We start from the raw sequence: 26,210 nt of genomic DNA, 5'->3' as shown, positions 1-26,210 counted from the left end.
GCGAGGCGCGTAGGTCAGAACGCCGCGGTGTTTCCTGAGATAACGGCGGAAACAGGCTCCCTGGGTGGGAGCTGAGGGCCGAGGCCCCATTTTTAGCTCAGGGTTTCCCGTTTTTAGATCAAGCGCTTGCGAACGACGTACGAAGAAGCGAGCGTTCATATGTCAGAACCGTTTTCTCTGAAAATTAAATGAAGGCTTGGAAAGCTCTGCAGGTCGTTTAAGACAAACATTTCAGGAGATAGAGGAGAGGAAACATCTGGCCTGCCAGAGAGGTGAACTTACACCCCTGCGTTTGGGTTTGGGCGTGAGGACCGAAGGGGGATTTCTGTGAGGCGGGCATGGAAGCCAGGGAGACGAATCACGGCAGTCCTTTCAGAAAACTCTCGTCTCCTTTTAGGGGGAGGATTAAAAGAAATGCCAATTCTCACTCTATGTGGCCGAGTTGGAATCCCAAGCACTGATTTACAGCACGGCCCTCGGCAGTGAGAGACGCAGCTGCATTTGTCTATATCATCTAGGGGGTGCTGCATGGCCCAATAGGTTAAGATGCTGTGTCTGTGATTGGAAGGTTGCTGGTTCAAATCCCAGGGTTGGCAAAGTGGGGTCATCATTGGGTCCTTGAGCAAGGCCCTTAACTCCAAATTCTCCAGGGACTGGCTGATCCTGCTCTCTCAGTTGTATTTCACTTTAGATAAATAAATTTAAATGTAAATCACTGCTGCACTGCCAATGTGGCCATCGTCATCCATCATATAGCAGGATTGGGAGTCTCAACTTAGCTGTGGAGTCCGAGCTCGGACTGGGCCATGATCCCTTCCTCTCTGGGTGTCTGAGTGTCCTGTTCCCCTGTGTTTTAATTCGGCTGTACAGTGATTTTTCGGGGAATGTCCCTTATCTGATGCTCCGCCCCCAACAGGGCCATGTAGTGCAATTGCCCACATAGATTTGTTTTTGCTTTTATCTTCATGGAAACTCAATCAGCCATCTGATTACCCAGAAGACAGTCGACCTTACAGAACGTACAGCAGGCACCAAGTGCCCCTTTTAAAAGAGGATAAAACCTGAATGTGATTAAACTGGGGGGGGGGCAGCAATAGTAGAATACTATTGCTTGCAGCCCCCACACACACTGGTGAGGACGCCTCAGCCTTAAACCAAGCATCACAATATTTAACCTAAACTGGGTCTTTTTCACAATAGTTTGCGTATGACAGGGGATGTAAATGTTTATTTACAAAAAGGTTAGACAGATAAGGGCCAACAAATTTCTGCAGAAGTTACTCTTGAAGCCGTCCACTCATCCCACATGCATCTTATCGGCGTTCAAAAACAACCCAGGCCGTGACTCATTAATACTTGCATACGTGTTTCATTCGTGGCCACATTCCAGGGTTTTCGCAAGCGAACACGACTCCAGTCATCTCCCTAACCGGCATCAAAAATTCACCGTTTATGATGTACGAAATCAAAACGCCTGTCAGAGAATTAACAGCACACACATGAAGGAAACAAAAAGACTGATTAGTAAGCGCTGTCGTTCAGTAATGGCCGTAGCTCGGATTTGTGACTGATAAAATAAATAATAAAATGAATGGATTACAGAGTCGCAGAGGGCCTGCTGCCACTTTAAGAGCAATAAGGACACGAGAAACACCTTTGAAGCTGAAGAAAAACACATTAAAGGTAGAAACATCTGAAGCTTCGTTCTTCCTTTTAATCTTTCTCTCAGAGCGGCGATGTTTCCTGAGGCTCGATTAAAAGGAGACGTCTCTGCACGCCGCCCGCTTTCTGAGGAATTCCTCAGAATGCCGTCCTGCGCATGGACACACGACGGCTCCCCCGTCTGCGTTCTTGGCCTTAGAGTCCCTGTAACTAACGTCACCACCCCCCAAAACAAAATGGCAGCCACGTGGGCCCTGGGGTTATAATTCCCATCAGGCACAGTGGTGAGAGCTGCTGGACCTTGGGGGAGAGGCTAGCCTAAGCTGACACCGTACTTAAGGGCATGACCCCGACAGGAATAAGATGAGCTGAAATGAAACTGAACACAGGGCTCCTGCGATCTGGGAAAACCACGTAAAATATTCGATGCCCTTGGCAAGTGGACTGAAGCGGCGTGAAAAGATACAAGAAGTGTGACGGATAAAGATCACAGCGATACATCGCACGGGAGGCTGCCATAAGCACGCGTGTTGTCTTCCGAACCGCTACTGCATGTATATTTTATGCACTTGTGAGTTACTGAACTTTTTTTGCTGCATCCTCGCATGTGGTCTGCGGCTTCCAGGAAACCCCCCACCCGAAAAATTTCCCAATTAATAACTGATGCCGACACTGAGAGACACTGAAACCAAGATGGTTTCAGAGAGTCACGAGGCAGGAGGGTCGACTGTATGATCACAGGTCAAGCCAGGCAGTTTGAGAGACACTGACCAGCGAAAGCCTGTATAGAACTTAGGTCTAACTGCTTGGGGAATTAAAACAGGCAGAGTGAGTGCTGGCCCCCAGAACAGGGCTGGTCTGATGCTGTGCGGAGTCACTCTCATTTCCCCCGCTTTTTTCGCTCCTCTGTTCTGAACCGCCACTGGGACCCACACCGTTAGGGCGTCGGGAAACACCAGAGAGCAGTTTGCGCAGTTTAAAGCTTTTTTGCAGATGTGCAGGCTTGACCACTTTCCGGGGGCGTCCTACAGTACAGAGCTTAGCCCCCACCCTCCACCCGGAGATGGCAGTTAAAGGTCTGGGATGAGCGAGACTCGGATCTCACACACCAGGGTTTTGGTGACTGAGCCCCTGCTTGTCTGCCCGCTCCTCGCAGGCTGAGATTTACTCGCGATTCCTGTCTAAGCTGCAACAACGTTCTGGCTTTGAAGGAGGCTTAGCAGGCATTTCAGTGGGGCTATCGTGCTCCCCCACCCCCCCCTCTTTGTATTGCCTCCATCTCTTTGTCCATATACCTCCTTTCCACCCCCCTTTTCCCCTGCCTCTCTCCCCCTCGCTCTACCTTTCTGCTTGTCCCTCCCCCGCACTCACCCCCCCCCCTTCATGTTTGAGCCTGCCCTGAACATACAAGGGGTTCCTCTCTGCCTTGTACAGTACGCTTTATTTTGGATTTAATTACAGTGATTTAGAGAATAAATTCTTCACCAGCAGATGTTTTAAGCTCCCCCCCCCCATCCCCCACCCCTACCCCACCAGCTCCGCTTCCTGTTAAATATTAATTTTTTCACCAGTTCATGTTGCTGTTTGTTGATGTTTTTTTCTGTCCTGGGATTTGCTCACGAAGCTGTTTTGAAAATGTGATTCATGTTCCTCCGAACTCTTCAGTGTGTCGACCGGCAGAGAATGGGAATGAATGTTTCACTACTGGTAGGAATTGAAACATATTTCTTTCACAAATGGGGCAATAAAAACAATAAGAAAAACCACAGCAATAACAATAATGATCTGTCTTGACAGATAAAGCGATTATTGACATTTTTGGATCTTCTGTGCGTAAGTTCAGCTGCTGCTCTCCTCCAAGAACTTCTAGTGCTTGAAGCATTACTCCCGTGTGATTACATGGCTATTACAGCGAATGAAATTCCACATTTAAACCTCACATTTAAGCGTTAAATGTTATTTACAGTACTTGCACATGTTCCAACACACAGCCAGAGGGTCTAATCTCTAGGCCTCCATTTACAACAGGAGCATTACGCTGTGTGCCGGTGCGCTGTGTAGTTTGGCTCGCAAACTGCCATTGTTCCCAGACTGTGATGTGCGCTTTGGGTGATTCTCGGAGCCAGATCTGCCGTGTCTTGTCGCGAGGAAGGCTTCGCGTGAAATGCCGGTGGTTGCGACCAGTGTCCTTCAACACGAAAGATTGATCCCAACGTTGTTTCTCGGTTTTGTGACTCGGTTGGTGAGTGAGATGTGGTGATGTAGCTCTAGGGAATGCAGCAGAGGGTCCTTCTCACCTCAGCTGAGCCTGAAGGTGGCCATCCGACCTCCCCCTTGACCTCTGACCTCTGACCTCCCCCCCATTCTTGGTCATTCTATCGTAGGCTTCTCACACAGGTGAAGATGTTTCAGTCCATTTCCTTCAGTGATACTTCAAGAAATCGTTATATGTAACCCAACAAAAATCACCCTTTCTATTCCTTGTTGAGGTACATTAGTTCTCCAAAAGCCTTTGGGTTTGTTTCATGAAGAAGCTGTTCCGAAGATCTTAGTACAGTGTAGGCCAAGAGTCTGTACTTTATATTCATAATGTTAATTAGCCGATAGTATTGCGGCATATTAATTAGTGTTGGATATTCCGTTATGGTACAGTACTTCCAGCTTATGATTTTCTGGTTGAGAGCTGGTTAGCTGGTTAGTGTCATTTTCTAGTCGGCCCATGCATACCAGGTGTGGTACCGCTGGGCTCTGGCTACGACGGCTGCCGGGCTCGCTGGACAGACATCTGCTTCCAATACCCGGGCCACCGTCGGAGATTGTGGCCACGGAACCCATCCGGATCATGTTTCCGGAACGTCGGAGGCTGGATGCGTAGTGTTGGTGGCCTGGGGGCGTTCCTTTAAAGATGTGTCCTCACATCTGCCATCCACATCCTGGCTCGATCACCGCTGGGTACTGTGCTCTGAGATTAAAAATAACTCACTCGATTTAACCAAGCGAGCCTTGCGATGAGTCTGGCCCTCAGAGGACGGGCTGCCCCCCCCCTCCCCGCTTAATGACGAGGCCAGCAGAACCTTAATGACCCCCCACCCAGCATAGCTTGTTAAGGTCTGTCTCTTGAAAGGTTCCTGTTTCTGAAGACCGCCCCCTCTTCAGGACACGGCAGTGGTAAGTGCTTCGTGTACCCTGTCAGGGCTATTACGGGCCAATAAAGGGTGATTAACGACAGCAAGCACAACAGCAGGCACGTCTGTGCGGATGAGAGTGACGGAGTGCGAGGAAAGGAGTGATTTAGTACAGGGGTGGGGGGGGGGGGTGGGGCACAGTGTTTATCTTGAGTGGGGCTGCCTTTGAATCGGGTTTTGATGGAGATATGGGCCCACTGCTGACAGCTCCTCTGGATTCTGCCACGTTAAATGGCAGCGGAGGGTGAAGACTGTCATGTTGACAAGACCCCGGAGCGAACCTCCCTGACTCACTGAGTCCAGTACTCACGTAAAGCACATGAAAGCTCCTTTCAGTCCCAGTCACTGGCACTGCAGGTCACGCCCCCCCCCATTTGCAAAACACAGTGGAGATTGGGGGGGTGGGTACAGGGGAGTGGGACTGACGTCTGTGTTTCACATTCGGGGGGGGGGGGGGGGGGGGGGCAGGTAGGAATTGTCAGGAATTGTCAGACCCAGCGATTCACGATTTCCTCTCCATCTCTCTTCTTGTGTACCTTGCATGTGCCCCACGTCTCCCAAGCACACGCCCCACGGGCAAAAGAAGCCTGTTTCCTTGTCAGTCAAATTTTTTTTCTTCTAAATACTTTCATTCAGCTTTACTGGGAGGGAGTCAGGAATCATGCGACGCATTAAAGAGAAGTATTTGAGCGAGTGTGTGTGTATGCATGCTTACCCGAGTCCAAAAGCATTTAGACAAATTTGAACAAGTCGGGCGCTTCCCGTCCACCGTCCTGTTGACAGATTTTTTTCATATTCACCTGCATGGAAAGGCAAGCTGTGATGAAACGTGTCTGTTCTCTGCCTGGAAGATCGCAAAGGGCAGCTTGCAGTGGTGTTAAGAACCATTTTTATACGAGGGGCTCGTTGTGTTCAGGAGGCAGAGATCAGGGCTTAGAGCTCATAAATGGTTATGGCAGGAAGACCCCTCCAAAGCTGAACCTCTAATACAGAGGACAGAAGCCCTGTCTACAGAAACACCACCTGGCAGTATTTACGATAGTCACATGACGGCTATAAGCCTGTCTCATTCTCAAGGAACCAAACGAGGCGATGGATGAACCAATCAGAGTGCAGCTCCAACCCCTGCAGCGCTGGACCCTCGACCACATTCTCACATGTGAATATGGCCCGTGCTTCAGTTGTGGAGATGGAATTTTTATAATTAGACAAGATATAAAACGCGGCACTCCGTTTTTAACTGAGGCCAGCTGTCGGCTGCCAGCCCTTACTCCAATGACTTCAAAATAATAACTTTAAGAGCCAGAGTGGTAAATATCAAACGCCTGGGACCCAGAGCGCCTCACAGTGGCAATATGGGATAGGCGTGGCTTGCCAGTGCAGCTGTGCGATGCCAGTGTAACTCATGCACATAAGCGTGACTTGGAGATGATCATATATGTAACATACAGTACTGTTGGGGGGGCGGTTGGGGCTCACAGGGGCCTTCAATCCCACGTGAAATGTGCCCGTGCCGATCTGGTCTGGATTTGTGTTCTATATCTCCAGGTTCCTGCCCCAGGCTGAATAATCGCTCACCGATTATAGACGAACAGTCAAGTCGATTTTAGTCAACGCAGACTGTAATAATCCAAAGAAAGTCACACTTGACGATAAATGGCCTGCGCATAACCATGGCAGTATGGGATGATTCAGCCCTGCTAGCATCACATTAAAGATGGTTATGGGGGGGGGGGGGGGACGTGTTGACTTCAAGCTGTGATTTAAGGTCCTGCAAAATCTGTGAAAATTTATGAGCAGCTGTTTAAAATCTCCATGTGTAAAGTGCCTGGCGGCTTCAGGGAACATCGGCGTTGTCATTTCCCACGGCTCATGTATTTTATTGGGGCGCCTTGCTGCCTTGCAGCCAGCATTTGCAATGTCTCAGCAGTGCAGGGCTGCGCTGCCGCATTCACTGCTGTGCATCCAGCATGGCAGACTATCCGTCCATCCTTACTGTTAATGGGACAGACTGGGATCCAAAACTCACTGGGAGGGATGACTGGAAGCTGCAAGTCATGGACTTTGTTCAGTTTAGTCCCACTGTTCACGATTGACTCCCTCTGAACCGAACAACCAATCACTGTGTACAGTGAACATATACATGTGAGTTTTCAAAAGACTCTGATTTCCAGTTTGCATTACCGAACACTTCGGCCTACACAACTCCCCAGCTAGTGTGTTAGCATGGATGGAGAACTGGCTACTGTGTTAGCCTGGAGGAAGAGCAGGTTGGTATGTTAGCATGAGAGTGAGACCTGGTTCATGTGTTAGCACAGAGTGAGAGTTGGTTGGTGTGTTAGCCTGGAGGAAGACCTGGTTAGCATGAGTCACAATCATTATCTGCTATCCAGCAATTTATCCGACACAGTGACCCTCAGTGCTGCACACAGCTTACAAAACACTTACTTTTTAAAAACCTATTTAGACAGCTGGATATTTCTAGATTCTCTCTGTGGGTGGGGCGGGGGGGGTTCAACAGCAGCTTCCCTTCAGAGCCTTAAACAGGAAACCCCCCCTGGTGTGTCATTAACTGCTTCAAACCTGGCCCATCTCGCTGTGAGGGACGTATTGCTGACGTTTTGATAAACAGTGGCCTGCTGAATGTGCTGGGTCTGGGGAGGAAGCTCACTGTTCTCCCAGTGGGGCTCATGGAGGTGGTACCTGATGCATGGCCATGGCAGCAAGGGGCCGAGAGCGCTCCCCCATAGTCGATTTCGTGAGTTAGCCAAATTTGTACCTTAATTCCAGAGTCCTGAGTTGCAGTGGCACCCCCAGGGCTATCTGGCTGCTGACGGGTGGTCAGCTTCGGTCCATGCACAGTGACTTGTCGGCTGGGGGGGGGCTCACGGGTCACGGTTTCCCATTGTTTTGACAGCACCTCTGACGGTGGCCAGTTGGCTTTGATCTCAGAGGCAAGTCAGAAATGGTCTGTATCCGCTTGCTGTGGGGGGGGGGGGGGGGGGCAGATGGGAGGGGCTCTTCTCCCTAAAGCTGTTTTTTAAAAAGCACACAAATTTTCCAGCCTCTGCGTCAAACCGAAGTCCAACCGCTGGGCCATCTGCGTACTGTAAGCTCTGCGGATGACTTACCCGACGATCCAGCGTTGGTGCTTCGTGCCCGACGCTGGTGTGCCTGCATCCGTCCCCCTTAGACAGCACGCGTTCCCATGCCATTACGAGCCCGTGGGCCTCCCTAACTGTCAGCCAGAATGCCGGCCAACACCTGAGGTTCCATTTTGAAATAGGCACCGTCGGAGAAAAGCCACCCCTGAATTAACAGGGTGGACCACTGGCAAGTTTCACCAGCAAACTGTCGGCACAGACAGGTCTCATCTAGGATGACATTTAATCTGACTCACGCTTAATCAGTAGTGCTATGAAAGCCAATGTTTGACTCTGACAATGACCCTGTCCTGCAAACTCTGCAGTTTTTGTTTAGTGGACACACAGCTTTTTTTAAAAAAAAATGGGGCCGTGTGCACACAGCTCCTGGATATGAATTACAGTCCAAGGAAAGAGATGGCATCTGTTCCATGGGCCTGATCACCAGTGAGCGTAACTGCATCTAAAGATTCTTCTAGATTCTCCTGGAGGGGGCTCGGCTTTCCTTCAGGGCCCTACTCCGCTAATGTGGAAAAAAGCATAGGATTTGTGCTTGTCAGCACGGACTCTGTGTGGGAGTCCCTGGGGGGGCCCCTTGTGCACAATGGGGGTGATGAAAGGCCGGGGGTGCAGCCAACTCCCAAATACCCGCAGCTGTCAAACACGAAGTCTCGCTGGACAGCGGAACCCTTGACCCTGCATGTAGCAGTTTCCCTCAGGGCACAGTTTTATGTCGGACCGGGGGAGGGCGGGGGAAACAAAAGGCCTTCTGTATAAATCACCCATCCGATTGTGCGAATTGGAAGGCACGACAGTCACATTTTTCACTCAGCGATAGAATCCTAAGAGTCTCCCTCAGCATGTTAACCCAGAACCAAAAGGTTTTTTACTAAGGCTTCAATCCTCAAATGTGACCTGAGGTGTGTGTCTGGATGCAGGCCTCATATGTGCTCTGAGGTGTGTGACCAGATGCAGGCCTCAAATGTGACCTGAGGTGTGTGACCGGATGCAGGCCTCATATGTACCCTGAGGTGTGTGACCAGATGCAGGCCTCAAATGTGACCTGAGGTGTGTGACCAGATGCAGGCCTCAAATGTGACCTGAGGTGTGTGACCGGATGCAGGCCTCAAATGTGACCTGAGGTGTGTGACTGGATGCAGGCCTCATATGTACCCTGAGGTGTGTGACCAGATGCAGGCCTCATATGTGCTCTGAGGTGTGTGACCAGATGCAGGCCTCAAATGTGAGCTGAGGTGTGTGACCGGATGCAGGCCTCAAATGTGACCTGAGGTGTGTGACTGGATGCAGGCCTCATATGTACCCTGAGATGTGTGACCAGATGCAGGCCTCAAATGTGACCTGAGGTGTGTGACTATATGCAGGCCTCATATGTACCCTGAGGTGTGTGACCAGATGCAGGCCTCAAATGTGACCTGAGGTATGTGACCGGATGCAGGCCTCATATGTACCCTGAGGTGTGTGACCGGATGCAGGCCTCATATGTACCCTGAGGTGTGTGACCGGATGCAGGCCTCATATGTACCCTGAGGTGTGTGACCGGATGCAGGCCTCATATGTACCCTGAGGTGTGTGACCGGATGCAGGCCTCAAATGTGCTCTGAGGTGTGTGACTGGATGCAGGCCTCAAACGTGTCCTCAGGTGTGTGACCAATCAGAAGCAGGCCTCAAAAATATGCGTTCAGTTGTGTGCCCAATCAAATGTAAACCCGTATCCAAAGGTCTTCATCTTTAACCTTTGGATAAGGTGCTTAACAATATGACTCAACGATCCACTCTAAGTCTCCAGCTCAAGCCGAACAGCACACTTTGGATCAGCACACCTGGTACAGAGTCTTACCCCCATTAATCTTTTTTGGGGGGAAAAAAAAAAAACACTCAACTCATCACGGGTGTAGTTTGGATTCAGGAAGGACAGGATTAAACAGAGTTCGTTAAGTTTTCGTATTTGTAATTTATCTCACTCTTCAGAGGGACGGAAATGGCCGTATGTGTGTCTCCTCAGAAAGCCATAACAAAAGACACGGCGGGGTGCATAAACAGGGGGAGGGGGGCCACAGTCAGCCAGTGGATGGGGGGGAGGGGGGGGTGGCCATATGGCGGACAGGATCTGGCCTTTTAACATTTCCCTTGAAGTTCACCACATCCCACTTTGATAGAGCAAATGGTGGGTGGGGGGGGGCATTAAAAAGGATGTTTAAATGTAAGGGTTATACCCTAACAGCCATCTAGGGGGTGCTGGCTGAACTTTGCTCACATCTGAGGTCAGATGTTCTGCTCCGAAGCCGTGATGAACTTCAGAGATGATGGGCTGATGGAGGCATCCTCGCAGACCTTCGGGTACCTTGCAGCGTGTGACGCTGATGCGTGAGCTTGATCGTCTCAGAAAGACCGTAAGTTCGGGCTGCATGGTCAGGGCCACAGGCACCAAGAGGGAGGAACTCTGGCTAGATACTTATGGCCCTCAATTAATGGAAGTGTGGTTCAGGATGGGCTCGCGTCCCCCTCGTAGAGAGAAAAATGAAGGTGCCCCCGCAGAGTAGATGTGCAGCTGATAAGATGGGAATCATGTGGTAGGTGATGGAACATTATTTTCTCTGGGATTTCACGGGTTAGGTATTACCTCATCCCTCCCCCATGGTGGCAGGGAGCCAGAAATATGTAAACCTCCGTCCACAGGTGTGTGTGTGGAGTAAAGCGTCCAGCCGCTGGATCCTGCGATTGTTTTATCAAAGGATAGATTTTCTCCATGTCTGCTGGTGTCCATAATTACATCATGCACTGGAAATGGCCTGTAACTGCTCGTAACTGGTCATGCTGGGGGACAGCACACATGTGTGGTTGTTCACAGTGAGGGGCACAGTTACATATTTGTCCCGTTGAACTTAATCCAGTCTGCTCTCCAAAGATACCAAACCAAAGATATCGCGTATATTGACAGGAAAACACATTCTGCAATCAAAGCCTGTCTGGAACATTTTACACTGACCCTCCCTGGAGGAAGCGAAGAACTGCCTTTAGAATGTCACCGAGAAAATGCTCTACCATCTGGCTCCATTCAGCAAACTTTTTATTTTTTTTAAAGCTGATGCCTCATTGGTGCAAAGATTGGCAGAAGCCCCACCCCTTTTTCATAAAAGAGCAAAATCCTTGTAACTAATTGGCCGAAAAATCCATCAAACACACACCCACAGCTGCATGGCGGGGATGGTCATATAGATTCTATGCCGTCCAACATGTTGGTCATGCTGGGGGGGGCAGAGGCGTGTTTCTGACAGAAAGTGACGTTTTTCATGACGTTTTTATCGGACTTCCGACTCCCGAGAAGTAACCGAATGCAGGATATAACTAGCTAACTAAAGTTAATTCCCGACAACACACCAAAATGAAAATTCTTGATGATTAGCCTCGTTTATCACAAACAACAAAATAGCACACAAACACAAATGGTAGCACATATTCACATAAACACATGAACAGTCCCAGTCCTAAGAAACTGCTCTTTTTGAAGACTGTTAACCTATTTGGAAACATTTTAAATGCAGCTGTACATGAATGTGACCCTCCATGTTTACACTAGCCAACTGCATGCACATCATCTTAGACATCAAACAAACACATTCATGTTTGTTTGGTTAAAGGAACTCGTTGAAATTGGGTTGGAAAACCAACGGAAAAACTGATCAAGGACATGAACCAACAGAGGCATGTGACAGCAGCTTTTCTAACAGCAGCAGTTGGCCGTTGTTGCGTGAAAACGTCTGTCCGTTTCTTCATGGAGCTACTATCACTCAAATCCCACACATATACAGGCACTTCTCTCGACTCACTGTATGTAAAACCGACTCATGCAAAAAATTATACATGAAACGTGAAGTTTACAGAAGCAGCATCGCTAAAAGGCGGCATGATACCCCTGTTAGTAAATCTACACGTTATCTTTTCATGCATTTAATATGTGTTCCTCAGAATGTATTACTACTAATCACTACTTTTGGGTTTATGTGTGTTTTGCTATAAGGTATGGGAGGGGGGAAATCCAACTTATGTAAAATTTGCTTCATGTAAGGGTTTATGGAACGAATTACATCCATCAGTTGAGACCCCCCTGTACAGACTTACTGCAATCCCAAACGCGGCAGTGCACTCACAGAACATACCACGCACACATAGACTGGGATCCTGGTTCAGCACATACCCCGCGGCCTCCCCGCTCGCCAGTCCGGACCGCAGGAAGCCCGTCGGGGGACCAGATGTGCACCTCGTTGAACAGCAAGCCATGCGGAGCCATAAAGGTGCCGGGATCAAAGGGGGAGGAGATGCACACTCACGGTGCTCAGTCACTTAACACGGAGAGATCCGGCTTGGAGGCATCGATCTCCATTAGGGTGGAACATGGCAAAAACCATCACGCATATTAATCACGGGGCTGGAGTTTAGTCCAGCCGTGTCGGGCAGGTTGGATCTGTCTGCGTCTGCGGTCCAGATGATCCATCTTATCCAGTACAGCTCTGGAGTCACGGGATGCTCCAAAGAAAATAGCATTATCTCTGATTCAACCATCTGCCAAGTTGGCAAAGAATCGTCCCTCAAGCTCTCATAGCCCTGATGTAAGATGAACATTGCTGCGATGGAGACTGGAAGGCAGACTGAAGGTGTCCGACAGGGGGCAGCAGCGAGTAAACGTTGCGCGGCTGTGCACGGGCTACGGCACGACTGTGAGATGTGCGACACCTTTCTGAGCTACGTACCATTTAGGGAAGAAACAAATGGATAGAACCATTACTTTAGATACACATGAAACATGAACGCAAACGCTGTTAAATATGTACAGAGGACATGTTGATGCTTTTTGTTAGTTAGCGGCGGGGGGGGGGGGGGGGGGGGGGGGGGGAGGGGGGTAGACAGAGGATCTGTGCAAAGATGAGCAAAGGTGTGATATCAAACATGGTAAACAAGCCCCCCCTCGCAACCACTGGCTGCCTCTGCAGCACCATTCCTGGCGGAGACGCGCGATCCGCCCATCTGGGCCAAAGGTGTCCGGGGGACAGTGAGTCATATTGGGCGATACTGGGGCACACAGAGGGGGCGCGGCCCGCCCGCCATCACCCCTCACCTGCATTCAAGGCGCAGTTCCGCAGAGATCGACACGACCTGAGCCCGCGCACATCTGTGCAGACGTCTGGCGACCGACGTGAAGCTCAGTGGGCTAAAGGTCTGCGGCAGCCAGACGGCGTGGAGATGTATTCAGGAGTGAGAGCAGGACGCAGTGTCATGCAGGTGACCGCTGGGGGACCTCGATAGAACAGCGCTTGGGCCGCTTTTCAGAGCCAGCCGTGGCTTATCCGCGTTCCCCGGGCAAGCGGGAAGCAACCTCAAACAGAAATACAGAAAACAGCACCACAACGGAGGCTAATTCTGCCGTTTGAGGGTAGGAAAATGTTATGGAAGGTTCTAGCGCTGCCTTGCACATTCTCCTCTGGGGAGGGTGTGTGCGGATTTGGGATCGGAGTATCTGACAGCAAACAGAGAGCGTGGGTGAGGTCACGCACGGGATTACCGAGAGCAGCGGGGGAGGATTCTCTGTCCCGCCCCCCATCCATCCTTTCTCTCCTTCTACCCCTCTCTCTCCATCTGTCTCCCACTCTCTTCATATCCCTCTCTCCTTACCTGAAACACAAGCAGGGGTCTATCCCAGAGTTCATATCATGTCACGGGCAGTTAATCAAATAAACTCCCCACTTTGGGTTATGATATAACATCTTCTGGATCCCAACGGTCTGATTCTTATCTTGAGAGTTAACAAATCACATCTTCAGACACCAACTAAAATGTTTTTGTGTTTTTTTTTTCTCTTCGTTGTCACTTTAGGGTCAGTAGTACGGGTTAGAGGGGGCTGTTCACATAAGTTCACTCATTTGTGTAAAGTCAGGTGTAGGTTTGTTCCACGTTTAGGACCTAATTCTGCACGGATGGGAAAACAAACGTCGACCCTGGTTTTTCCACGTGGGAGCAGGTCCCCATGGGTGGGGATGTTTTAGCGGAAGTCCAGAACGTTGCCCCCACAAGCAAGTCTTTGTTGTGAGAAAGATAAACTGCCCCCCTCCCCTTTTTTTTTTAAACGCGTGGAGTCGTCCGGATGGCGTTTACAAGCCGCCGCTTGCCGTGTGGTCTTCTCAGCTTTTTTTATTTAACAGAAACGGGCTGTTAGACTTGACAGGTTACTGAAATACTGCTGTAGCCTGCAGGTCGATTCTCAAGTGAACTGGGGCATTTTCCACTGTGATAGCCCCCCCCCCCCCTTCCATATCACCCCTTTCCTCTCCCAAATGACACTGCTGGAGGGTGCGTGTGGTCAGAGAGCGTCTGAGGGCCATCAAAAGGCTGGAGCTGCATTTTAAACAAATGTAATGATGTTTAATAATATATAAAAGCTGGCTGATCCTCTAACCCAAACTATTCATGGCAAAAAAACAGCAGTTTCGCCAATCGCAGCCTGCCGTTGTTTCCTGTAGGAGAGTGAGAGGCGAAACGACAGTTTTAGTCTGGTTACAAAGGGGTTTGGTAGCGGAGGCTCAGGGTGTGGGAAAGAGTGTTCCATTACATCCCCCTCATGACTTCACGTTTTGCCTCCTCGGTGGACGTTTCCGGAAAGATCCAGACCCGGAGCCCCACTCACAGGGTCAGCAGCGGCTCCCCCCAAGGGATCTAAACTTCCACAGGCACATCCGGTTGCCCCCAACACCAAGCCCCCTGGGGGTTGCCCGGCAGCGTATCGAATGGGGCTTGGTCTGTAGCGGCCCTGGCTGCGTGAGGAGCACCGGGGGTCAAAGGTCACCTGTGAGTTGCAGCTGTGTGCCTCACTTCCTGCTGTGACTCCCGAGACCAAGACTGGGAAAGTCTGTGTGCATGTCAGTCACCGTCTTTTCCTCATCAAATACTGTAGTGGTGCACCAACGTGGAACTTTTGACCGACACTAATTACTAATATATTTTTTATCTAATAGTACCAATAACCAACCCTCTGGCTTCACATGAGCGGAGTTATTTCTTCATGTATTTGGGTGACTGTAGCGAGGGTGTAAGTGGTAAATGAGTCGACGTAACCCCTCATCCTCCATTAGGAAAATGGACGACTGTCCAATGCGAACTTCTCCATTATTTTAGCAGTCATGTCTTTCGCTCCGCTGCTACTAACTTTTAAATATTAGTGAAGTTTAAATATAAGCCGGCAGTATCGACCGATGTTCGCACATGGAACCTACAATGATGTCTTCATTTTTAACAAATGCTAACTGATACCAATAAATTTCAACCAACATATCATGCCTGTACTTTGTTTTTTTGTGCTACCAGCTGTTGAGACATTAGCTTGTCGGACTCACTCCTGCGAAGTGACTGATCTCAGTTATCAATTTCCTACTTTCATGAATCGTTTTAAAGGTCTGACCTTGATATTACTCGGCAGTTTGGTGTAATAGGGCCGAGCGAAATGCTGGCTTTATGAACTGACCCACTGCTCCCCTGCTGTGGGTCAGAGAGCTTCGTGTTTTTGTTACTTAGGAGGATTTTTAACGTGTCATTACTCTCCAAGTGTTACTCTCAGTCACACCTGTTGCCAGGGGAGTCTTACTGACATGACGCTTGGTATCCATGTCTTCCAGACACAGTCTTGGTCTTAAACATTGACCAGCAAGAGGGCAAACACAATCCAGGATGCTCTGGTTGCCCCCGACCCCCAACAATTGCCCTAACCACTTCACTGCTGAGGAGGGGGGTTGAATTTATGGTTGGTGTGTCTGATCTTGCTGGTCACACCTTCCTGTCACCTCATGGGTAACCTGATATTGTGGGGGGGAGGGGGGCAACTGACCCATACACCCAGAATAGTTTGCTGGATCCTATACCACACTGTCATACTTGCCCATCATAGGAAAATCTCACTGAACCTGACCCACTATCTAAGCTACTGTCTAAACTACCATATAACATGGGTTTTAGAGACATAACCCAATAGAACATTCCCTGTTGCAGACTCAGATTGGTCTCGGAGAAGCAGGAAGAGCCATTTTCACTGGGCAAGAGAGGTGGCCACAATCCACAGCAATCCACAGTGTGATGTCAGGCAGCCAGGAAGTGGCCGTACTTAACCAAACACTCAGGAGCTGTTTCAAAGTTGGCCTGTCGAGTCCACAGCTCAAAGTAAATACCGGAATCTACAAGTGCAGTTTGAAAGCCTGCAGAAATATTTAAGAGAGTGTGAACTTGGATGTAATTAAGCAGGCAGCTGCCACAGGCTGTGCGAAAGGTCACAGCCAGCACCACCTGCAATGTACAGGATGTAGAGGTAAAACTCTTGTTCGATTTCTTGCGTGACCTCGCACCACCAGCAGGGGTCTCTACAGAGCAAAACAAAATGACTTTCTTCCTAAGACCGCCTGTACAGTGAAGGATCGGTTTCTGATTTAAGGCGAATGAACAATAAAATTCTTCCACTTTCCAGGGATACCTTTGTCACACAGAAAGGGCAAAGGAGTTATTCTTTTATGCCTGTCGGAAAGCTTTAGCGTTTGCATATCGCCATCGCTGATTTCGCTTTTCAGATCATTATTTCCTTTTTCCTGTTTCACAACTGAAGTTGCTGCTGGAAACCAAGGCAGCTGTAACGGTGGCGTTTGCTCAGATCAAACGTGCTGAGGAGCACTCCCTGTCAGGCTGGCATTACCGCCATCAGCGTTAGCATCTTGGCGAGGCTGTGCCTGTGCTTAGCCAGGCCCTGGGGCCTGGTCTCTCAAAACCTTGTTAATGCTCAGGACGGGCTTGTTTGTGTGGTTCTGGTTCACTAAAGATTCTTTTCACAGTGGCAACATTAATCAAAGGCGGTCCCCGCCCCCCCCCCCGACGAGGTCCCACACAGCCTCAGAACACTGGAGCGCTAACCGGTCAAAACTCCTGCAGAGGGAGCAGTGCTCCCATCCATGGGAACCCGGGCCGTCCAGAGCAGGTCTTTCATTTTGGAAATGAGGAGTCAGTCCGTGTGCCGTGGATGACGAGATTAACCAGTGCTAGCCGGGGGGGTAGTTTTCCCTTGCACCGACTAGTAAATTACGTTATGACTAGTTGCGTCCAGAAGAGAGCTGAGCTCCTCAAATGGGCGTGTGGGATAAGTATCAGTGCAGGTCACTATCTCTGCAGACAGACGGCCTTAATTATAATTAGGACACACACACGGAGCAGGGTGCACCATGTGTGGTGTGTGTGTGTATATATATGAATAAATAAAAATATACGCCACATGCATTATATATATAGATATATATATACTACTATATATATATATATATATATATATATATATATATTATTATTATATTGTGATACCAGAAAGTTTCCTTTTTAGCATTCGACTGTCAGTTGTAAGAGGGAGGAAAGGGGCCTGCCAAACAGGAAACGCATCACCCTCCGGCTGCGGTCTACATGAGGCAGCCCGGGCCACAGGCTCAGCCTGTTAACCGACATCCTGGGCAGATGCTGCTCGATTGAGCAAACACGTGCGCCGGCGCCATCCTGGCCACGTTCCTCCTTCGCAGCTACGCTAAGGTAAGCGTCCCTAGGCGTCCTTCTTACTGCCCGACTGCATCCCTGTGCACGATCGCTGGGGTGCCCGTAGGCATGCTTTTCTTTGCTTGACTGTGTCTTTGTCCAGTCACACGGGGTAAGCGCCAATAGATGTCCCCCCCTCCATGCCTGATTGCGTCTCTTTGCCCAATCGATAGGGGCTAACACCAGTAGGTCTCCGTCTCAATGCCTGATTGTGTGTCCTCGTGTAATTTATGGGGTGTAGTGCCCACTGATGTCCTTCTTTGCCTGATCTCCGTTGACGGTGGTTCACTAGGAGAGCTGAATCGACACGGCATCCTGCTGACAGTTGGGGGGGCGGGAGGAGGGAGTGTCGCAGACCTGTAAGAAAGGCGGCCATTGTGTTCAGGGGACAATTACACATCTCTGACCCAGCTCAGTAGGGCACCAGCCTAACAATGCCGTCCCTGACTCACTCTGGACGAGGGGTACGGTACAGTGGGCTGTGATAGGTGGACCCGGTTAGATTTATATTCGGGAAAAACACCCGCCAGGGAGGGGAAGGGCCGGAGGGGGGGGTGTGTGTTGGTGCAGGGGCACCGTGAGTTTGCAAGTTTGCAGAATCCCTCCCATGCGCAAACCAGCGAGCAACGCAGCTCCACTCCGCTTCAGGGCAAGGCCTCGCATGGACGGTGTTAAAATTAAAGATTTCCCGACGCACACCAAACACCGTCGTCTCCGCCAAGGAAGCGGGTGCTCTCAGGAAGAGCATGTCATCCTAACTCCCCTCACTGGATTTACATCCAGCCACATGCGTATATCAACAAGGTGTAAGTCTGCTAATGACGGGGTCTGAAACTGCCTCTGAGTACTGCGGGTTCAGTGCCAAATAAGGTCCCCTGTGCTAAATTCAGAGAGGCTGAAAGGAAGGACGATGGTACCTGTCTTCAAAGCTTAGAGGGGCTGTTGGGGACTGTACCAATTTAGCAGGGATTTTCCTGGAGTGTCGCGTTTATGAGTGTTGTGTGCAGGCGAGGGGTCTGGCACCCACCCCTGCCTTTTAGCATTTGTCACGGAACATGCAGTGGGTTTTATAGGGTTCTGTGCGTCTCCGCTCTCGCTGAAGAACCCACGCGTTCTCCACCGCTTTCTTTTATGGGCCAGTTATTTGTTTGGTTTGCTCCTCGGCCTCAGGGGGGTGGGGTCCCTCCTCCTAGATGGCCCATGGCTCCACTGGTGTGTAAATTAGTTTGTGGGGGCCATGAGGAGGAGGGGGAGGTTGGGAGTGCGAGGGAGGGAGGGACTGAGAGAGAGAGAGAGAGCGGAGAGCATCCTGTTGGATTAGTGGAAGCTTCTCGCTGATCTGCATGTGAATGACTGAGAACGGCAGGAGCCTGAAGCATTAGCATTGCGGGGCAGTGCTCTCTGAGACACGCAGAGAGAAGGAGGAGAGACACAGACGGGAGAGAGAGTGAGAGTGAGAGAGAGAGGGAGGGACGCAGAGACCATCTCTGAGAAACATCACCTCCACTTATCCTAGTTGCTTTGGCAGAAGAGGCCATTAGCAAGGGCCGAATCGGCAGTAAAAGCAAGCGGGACGGACCCTGCCTGGGCCCAGAGGCCCCCGCCCCAGCCGCTGCAGCGCGCTGATTGGATTACCGACACAAGGCACACAGAGCGTGCTCAATGAGAGAAGGTAGGAATCCGTTTCTCCCCCCGTTTAGGCTTGTGGGGTTTGAATGAAGTCTTACTGAAAGGCTTTAACAATGGAGCAGACCATCACAGCAGCTGTCATGAGGCGGTGGGGTCGGCGGGTGGGGGGCAATGGTGGTATGTGGACTTCAGGAGGCTCAGGAGAAAGATTTTGTTCACTCTGAGCTTCTCTGCCCAAATTTGCGAGGGACCAGTACCGCTTCAGTCCAAACACGGATAAGCGCTAACGGTCATCTTGGACAGATCCGGTCATTTGGGTCCTGGTATTTCATTAGTCTAAGTCTAATCAGCTTGGTTACACTGTGAGGCCTTCCAAGAATTCAAGCCAGTCATGTGGGATGAACAGGTTTGTAGAAATGAGAGGGATCAATGAAATAGGGGTGACTGGATGCATGGTCACCGGCAGCCTAGTAAACACAGCCGAATGTCATCGTGTAGAGGGCAGGGTGTTTAGGTAGACTTTCCTTTTATCTCGAAGGTTGGAAGTTGGAGGTGGGATTGGTGTCATGACCGAGTTAACAGTGTTCTAGTACAAGTGAGAAAGCCATTTAGCAATACCCCAGTTCTAACCAGGTTAACTGTTAGCCATTATTAGCAATGCCACTTGATAACAGCGCAATACATCATATTTTGTGCACACACAAACCATAGCAACATGTCCACAGATAAAGGTTGGACAGAATCTGTGTGTACGACTGATTTAACAACGCACAAAAAATACATAACAGCTGATAAACGGTAAATAACTACAACTTTCACTTAGGTGTACGAAGGGCGCAGCCATCTTGAATTCTGAGGTTGGGTTTGTAGAGATTCTTCAAAAGTTTTCCAAGTCGGAACTCAGATTTCAGGGAGCGTTCCAGTTGAAATTTCCAAATTGGAACTCAGAAATTCCGACTTCCGAGTTCAAACGGAACGCACCACAACTCAAACCTCGCCTCACAGAGGACGGACTCTGGGGCTGTTGTCAAGCACCGCGTTACTTAAACTGTCTCACAGACAAGATTAGATGTTGGCTGATGCTGCCAGAACGTGGGGGACATTCGAGACCCTCACCTCACACGGTCAGGTCAGAGACAGCAGGCGGCTGTCCACGGACTGGGGGAGGAGGATGATGAGGCGGGACCTTGAATCTGAATTTCGGAGTTTTGATCCTGGTGAGTGGGGAAAAACAACCATGTCACTGAAGTAATATCCAGCCATATAAACAAGGTGAAAATGTCACACTGGACGTTTAGCCTATATGTTGATGGAGGGTTCACACATAGAACAACATATATCCTTAATCAATGTGATGTTACCCTCGTGAGGAAGGAAATTGTCGTCTGAAGATGCACCAGATATTGTAAAAGAAGCATCGCAAAGGGCCTCATTTATATACAGTCGACTATAAAAAAGTGATGCGAGTCTGTTGGAAAGGTGGGTCTCATAGTGAAACTCTTTTATGCAAAGTCCCAAGACTGCTGGAAGATATGCAGCCTATGAAGTCTTACAGGATAGGCTCTATTAAAGTGAAGGTCTTATTTGATAGGCTGTATTGAAGTGAAGGTCTTATTTGATAGGCTGTATTGAAGTGAAGCTCTGACATAATAGGCGACTACCGATGGAAGGATGAAGCCGTCATTTCACTTCTGGGTTTGATATTAACTCTGAATCACAAGTTTAAGAGGGTGTTTATTTTTCCCTCCCTTGGAGATTTTCCGGTCATGGCAGGCAAAATTAATGAAAACACAGCCCTCCTCCTGAGATTTCCTGTCCACATCTGTACCGCGTACAGTGCAGGGGTTGTCATGGGGGAATCCCAGGGATCGCTGACCTGAACGTGTCAGCAAACAGGGGACTTTGGTACCTACAGGGGCAAAAGCACTGGTGTAGGGCATCAGATGGTGGTGATGGTGACACATGTGGCGAGGATAAGCTGAGTAAACACTGAGTAATATCTGGAAACTGCTCTCACTAATAGGACCTTAAAGGGAACAGACCTGGTGTAACAGCTTAAAGGCAGAGATATGCAGCAATTCGCCGATGGCTGGTTTATATTACATCGCAGCGCCAGCAGCAGGAGGTCAGGCTGATGTTTTAGTGAGTCTGTGCGCAGCTCTGCTGTCCTCTGTTACTGCCAGATGCTACAGACAATAGCTAGCGAGCCGGCTTTAGCTAGCTGTGAGACAGCGTGCTCTCATGATGTGGCTGGGGGCTTGACATTCGGAGGTGGGGGGGGGGGGGGGAGGGGGGTGGATTTGTCAGCTGCTTTCAATAAGGATCCAGATGGAGAAGCCAGTCTCATGTAGCTGGTCTTGGATGACCAGTTTAGAACAGTCCATCCAGGCTGCCATGGTCAGCCAGACCTGTCGTGTGTGTGTGCATCCCACCCCCAATGAGGCTGAGCCAATGGGGGTCAGCAAGGTCAAAGTCTTGCTGGCACGGTGACAGCATTGTCTTAGAAATTACCCAGAATGCACCAATCACGTCATTGCGAGAACATCATTTCCTGGAACACTGCCGGCGTGCTTCCCCGTCACACACTTTTTCGCCCCAATATAAAACTGGGGTGATGCATCTGCTTAAACATAAACCATTAGTGCCCAGTGATTAGATGACGTGCAAAACACTGCGGTCTTTGGCAATATGACTGGTGATGGTAAATGCTGGAAAGGGAGCCAAATGTGGCTTTATGGAACAACTGCATGACGACCTAACAGGGACCTTGTGATGACATCGCCGATGACACGTGACGCAGGATCTGCATTGAGCATCACTCAAGTAGAGTGGACAGCCCATGCGGACTTCAAAACAGACAGTCTTTACTTCGTTTGCGCAGCCCTGTAGGAGTGTAAGCTTGCAGAGATGATGAGGGTGATTATGCTAACAGCAGAGGAGGGGTATTACATGACACATTGAGAAAGAATCCATGGATCTGCACCATCCATATTCAAAAGGAGCAGTCGGCCAGCTCTGGCTCATGTCCCTGCTTGGGAAAGCGTCTGCGAGTATTATGGGAAACATCCGTGACGTTTGCGAACGTCGATGATCCGCCGTGAGCACGATCGCGTCCGGACAGCGCGATTCACGCGCTCATTTGGCCGGCTCATTAATCATTTCACACTTTCACTGCCACCTCTCAGGGCTAATTGCAAACTGTTTACGGTTATTTATGTTTAATGTCGAATGTCTGTTCTCGTATTATTATGTTCCCGGTTTCACGGTCTTCGAGGGGCCGACCAATGCGCTGCGCTGCACAATGTTCGGAGTACAACTGCAGACATGACAAATAAAACGTAGCTTTGATTTGAAATCGCTGCCCTGCCAGTCCTTCAGTGTCGCTATTGCAATGTATACTCCATTCTCTGTCAAAGCCACCGGCCGATTCATCTCTAGGTAGTGTTTAAGTTTGGGGGGGGGGGGTCTCGTCAATCTTTTTAGAATTGGACAGCTGAGGAAAAACAGGGCTGGGGTGCATATCCGTCCGTTAGGCTGATCAGGTACCCAGGAACCTCCTCCTCGCCCTGATCCTCCTCTGCAGATCCTACGAGTGGCCCCCGCTTCTCCAAGGTGCCCCTGTTTCACTCACTATTTGCCTCTTCTCATGCCTTGGGGGGGGGCGGGGCACAGTTCCAGTTCCCCCTGTTCCTCATGTCACGGGATTGTTTGACCAAAGCTCATGCCTCTCCTGCACATCTACACCAGCTGTCCATTGTGTGTGCGGTCGGGGTACTGGGCTCGATCCGATCGCGCACCTGAGGCGCCGCAGCCTCGCTGAACCTGCCGCTTCCACACCCGCTCCTGGCAGGACCCGCCTCCTGCCTCGGGGACTGTGTCTGCCTTTAAACCTGCGTGAGACTCTCGTTACTCTCATGCGTTGCATAATGAGACAGGCAGACTAAGACGCGAGTTCCGGAAAATGTTCTAGAAACATCCACATCGTTACTCTACTCTCTTTGATAGTCCCTAATTACCCAGAGCTCCCTGCAGTGCAAGCAGCCCGACGTTCCGGCACAAAGAACATGCATATGGACTATCTGTGTCAGCATCAAATCAGGTCTATGTCTAAACCAAGAGCAGCTTGGACCGCAGCTCTGGAATTTAGAACTCTGTGAATCTCAGCTCAGCTTTAGATCTTTTCAATAACATTTTCACGTTCAGCCTAGTTAAGAGGAATGAGCTGCCACATATGAGGATACCCATCCAATCCTTCTCAACCTTCGAGAAACACCCATCTATTCCTGGGACAACTCGACTAACCCTCCAACCAGCAGCCTGGGTTGTTTTCATCTATGCAACGTGGCGGTGAAAGGCCAATAATATGAATGGAAGACTTAAAAAAGAATCAGGATTGGCCTGTATGTGAAGTCCTATAGGATAGGCTGCATGCAAAGTGGAGCTCTTACACGATGCACTTACACCTAGCAGGCTTCCTGACAGTTGCCTGCTTAAAAATGTACTGTGTCACTTACACATCGCTAAATAAATGTGTACATATGTGTAAATATAAAATTTCGTTTGTGTAAGAACGAGTGTGACCGTGTGTCAACTAGGGGTGTCAAAGAAATCCACATTTAGATAATAACCGATACTAAAAATGACTATCGGATTAGATACTCATTTGCAATGGTATTGATACCACCAGTGAAGTCTTCGCCTCCTTCAGACACACAGCTTCGCGAAGCACTGCTGTAGACAGCCAGTCGCACACCCCCGCCCCTCACTAGTAGCTGAAACACATTACCAGCTAATTGACGTGGCGGCGGTCAAGTCGAGTAGCACAACGGATTTGGCAAACCCCCCCAGGTCTTTATGAGGAATTTCAAAAGGCCAGTAAAGGTTCCTTTTCAACAAGAATGAAGTACTAAACAGATATCATAGACGTTAACCAGGCTGGCGTACACGTTAACGTTAATCGTTTAACTTTAACCGAACTGGCCGACAGCCACATTAACTGTCTGATATCATTAAGGTAGCAGTTACGGTTAGTAATAAAGCGATAAATGACCTGGAAATAGTGTTGTCATTGTTGCTGGTTGGTATTTAATTTTTTGCACTCCCTCAGGCAACCTAAAAATAGTGCTAATAGTGTTTTGTTTTTTTGCACTACCCAAGAGAATCTTAAAAATACTTTGAAAACTGTAGTATTGTGACAAACCCTAGTGTGACTATCAGCATCTCGACAGGTCATCCTGGGTACATCTCCTGTTTCCGGAGCCATGAGAGAGCCGCCCGTCCTGTTCGCAGAGACCCGGCCCACGGCCCGATTAGACCGTTCCAGAAGCCAGGCGTTACGTTTGGATTAGTTAGCTCCTGCCTGTCGGAGGACAGATATTTATGGCTAATTGAACGAGCAGGACCAAAGGGCGGGACAGGTTCCCAGAAGCCTGAGAGAGTCTAGGCATTGAGCTGTAGCAAGCGGCGTTTCGAAGGGGGGGGGGGGGGGGGCTCAACACCCGCTGCCTTCTTTCAGTTAGAAACATCCATCCCCAACAAGGCAGCGCTAATCCCAAACTGATTTATATTCTTTAGCTTTCCTGATAGCTGAAAGCAGGGGCTGCGGTGAGCACTACAGACCCTTTTATGGTTAACAAAACCATGCGAGGAAAGAAAAAAAAAAACAGTCAACGTGTGAATCTCTGCTGGACATCCATCCGGTGGGGGGCAGAGCCGGCGAGATCGCTTGCTTATACACAGGGCTCGGCTAAACGCGTCTGGGTGCCCCGTCTGGTTGGAGGAAATGTCCTCAGGGACCCTTGTAAAGGGCCGAGATTGGCCAGGTCGTCCTTGTTTAATGCCTGCAGCAGGGCCCTCGTCTAGCTGACAGTGACACGCATGTCGGGAAACCGTTTCATCAGCACTGTCTTTGTTTTAGGGAGCCTGCATTCTAGGCTTTTTGTCCCTCCTGCTGTACCGTACCACTGCATTCAAAGCGCAATTAGATGGTTTCCTCTGAAACCCGACCAAAGGAGAGGCTTAATTAGCAACAAAGAGCCCTGTTGCAGAATACAGATAACCAGAGGAAGACAGCGGTTCCCAGGCGAGAGGAGTGAAATCGGGGTGGGTCACTGAGACACGTTGGACCCTGGAAACCCTTCACAAAGAGCTTGTTTACGCTTCATTTTACGCTGCATTCAGAGCTCATTTATTAAGGGCGACATTGTTTTACAGTGACAAACGACGTCTCTGCAGTGTCTGAACCTCCCGTGCCCCGCCTGCTCTGCTACCGCTAGCGTTCTCTCGCACCCCATCCGGAGAACCTCCCCGTCCCGCTCAAGCTCAACCTAAACCGCTTCCACGCCGAGGCAATGCAGTCGTGCCTCTGGCCATCCTTCGTCATGCTGCGTTTTTACAGATGCCCGTCTAGTTAAAACGAAAGCAGAAGAGGGCCCCAGTTATACTGACAGGCCAGGGTAGCTGGGGACCTCGTCTGAATAAGAGCGACTGTGGATGAGCAGCATTTTAAAAGGGGAACAGTGTGCTGAAAGGCACCAGATAAAAACCACCAGGACAGGTGTTCGAGACCCTTCACTGCTCCCCCGCTACCTGGGAGACAGACTCTTCTAGTCTGGTCTACAAAACAAAGTGTCAGCATTCCTCTAATTACACGAAAACAAACAGCGAGGCGGGTAAAACGACAGCCCCACAAGCACTCATTAGTGTGGCATTCCCGTAATGGAGTTTACATCATCGTTCTGCTGGTAGAGCTTCAGCCAGGATGTCTGCCGAATATCCCAGGCGGGATTTGAACCCCCCGAGCCGTATTCAGACCTGAGCGAGGCCCTTGGATCGGGGCTCTGTGCGAAATCTCCCTGTCCCCCAGAGGCTGCGTGACTTTTGTGTGGAAGTTTAACACCTGATAACAAAACCGCGCTGTTCCTCCATCATGTACGTAGCCTTCCTTCCTTTTCGTGTGTTCTGTCGTTAC

The 26,210-nt window shown here is 49.8% G+C and overlaps 1 protein-coding gene across 1 annotated transcript in view; it reads left to right on the top strand.

The window, feature by feature from the left end:
- The first annotated feature begins 12,955 nt into the window (after nucleotides 1-12,955).
- Nucleotides 12,956-26,210, top strand: part of LOC125727679 (neuronal-specific septin-3-like) — a 33,661-nt gene continuing 20,406 nt past the window's right edge. The window contains exon 1 of the mRNA XM_049004557.1: nucleotides 12,956-13,251. Within this exon, the coding sequence (XP_048860514.1) occupies nucleotides 12,956-13,251 (296 nt within the window). The remainder of the gene's footprint in view (nucleotides 13,252-26,210) is intronic.

This window comes from Brienomyrus brachyistius, unplaced genomic scaffold (genome assembly GCF_023856365.1).
Source record: "Brienomyrus brachyistius isolate T26 unplaced genomic scaffold, BBRACH_0.4 scaffold110, whole genome shotgun sequence".
Lineage (NCBI taxonomy): Eukaryota > Metazoa > Chordata > Actinopteri > Osteoglossiformes > Mormyridae > Brienomyrus > Brienomyrus brachyistius.
Note: the sequence above shows the minus strand (reverse complement) of the source record. Positions and strands in the feature narration are given on the sequence as shown.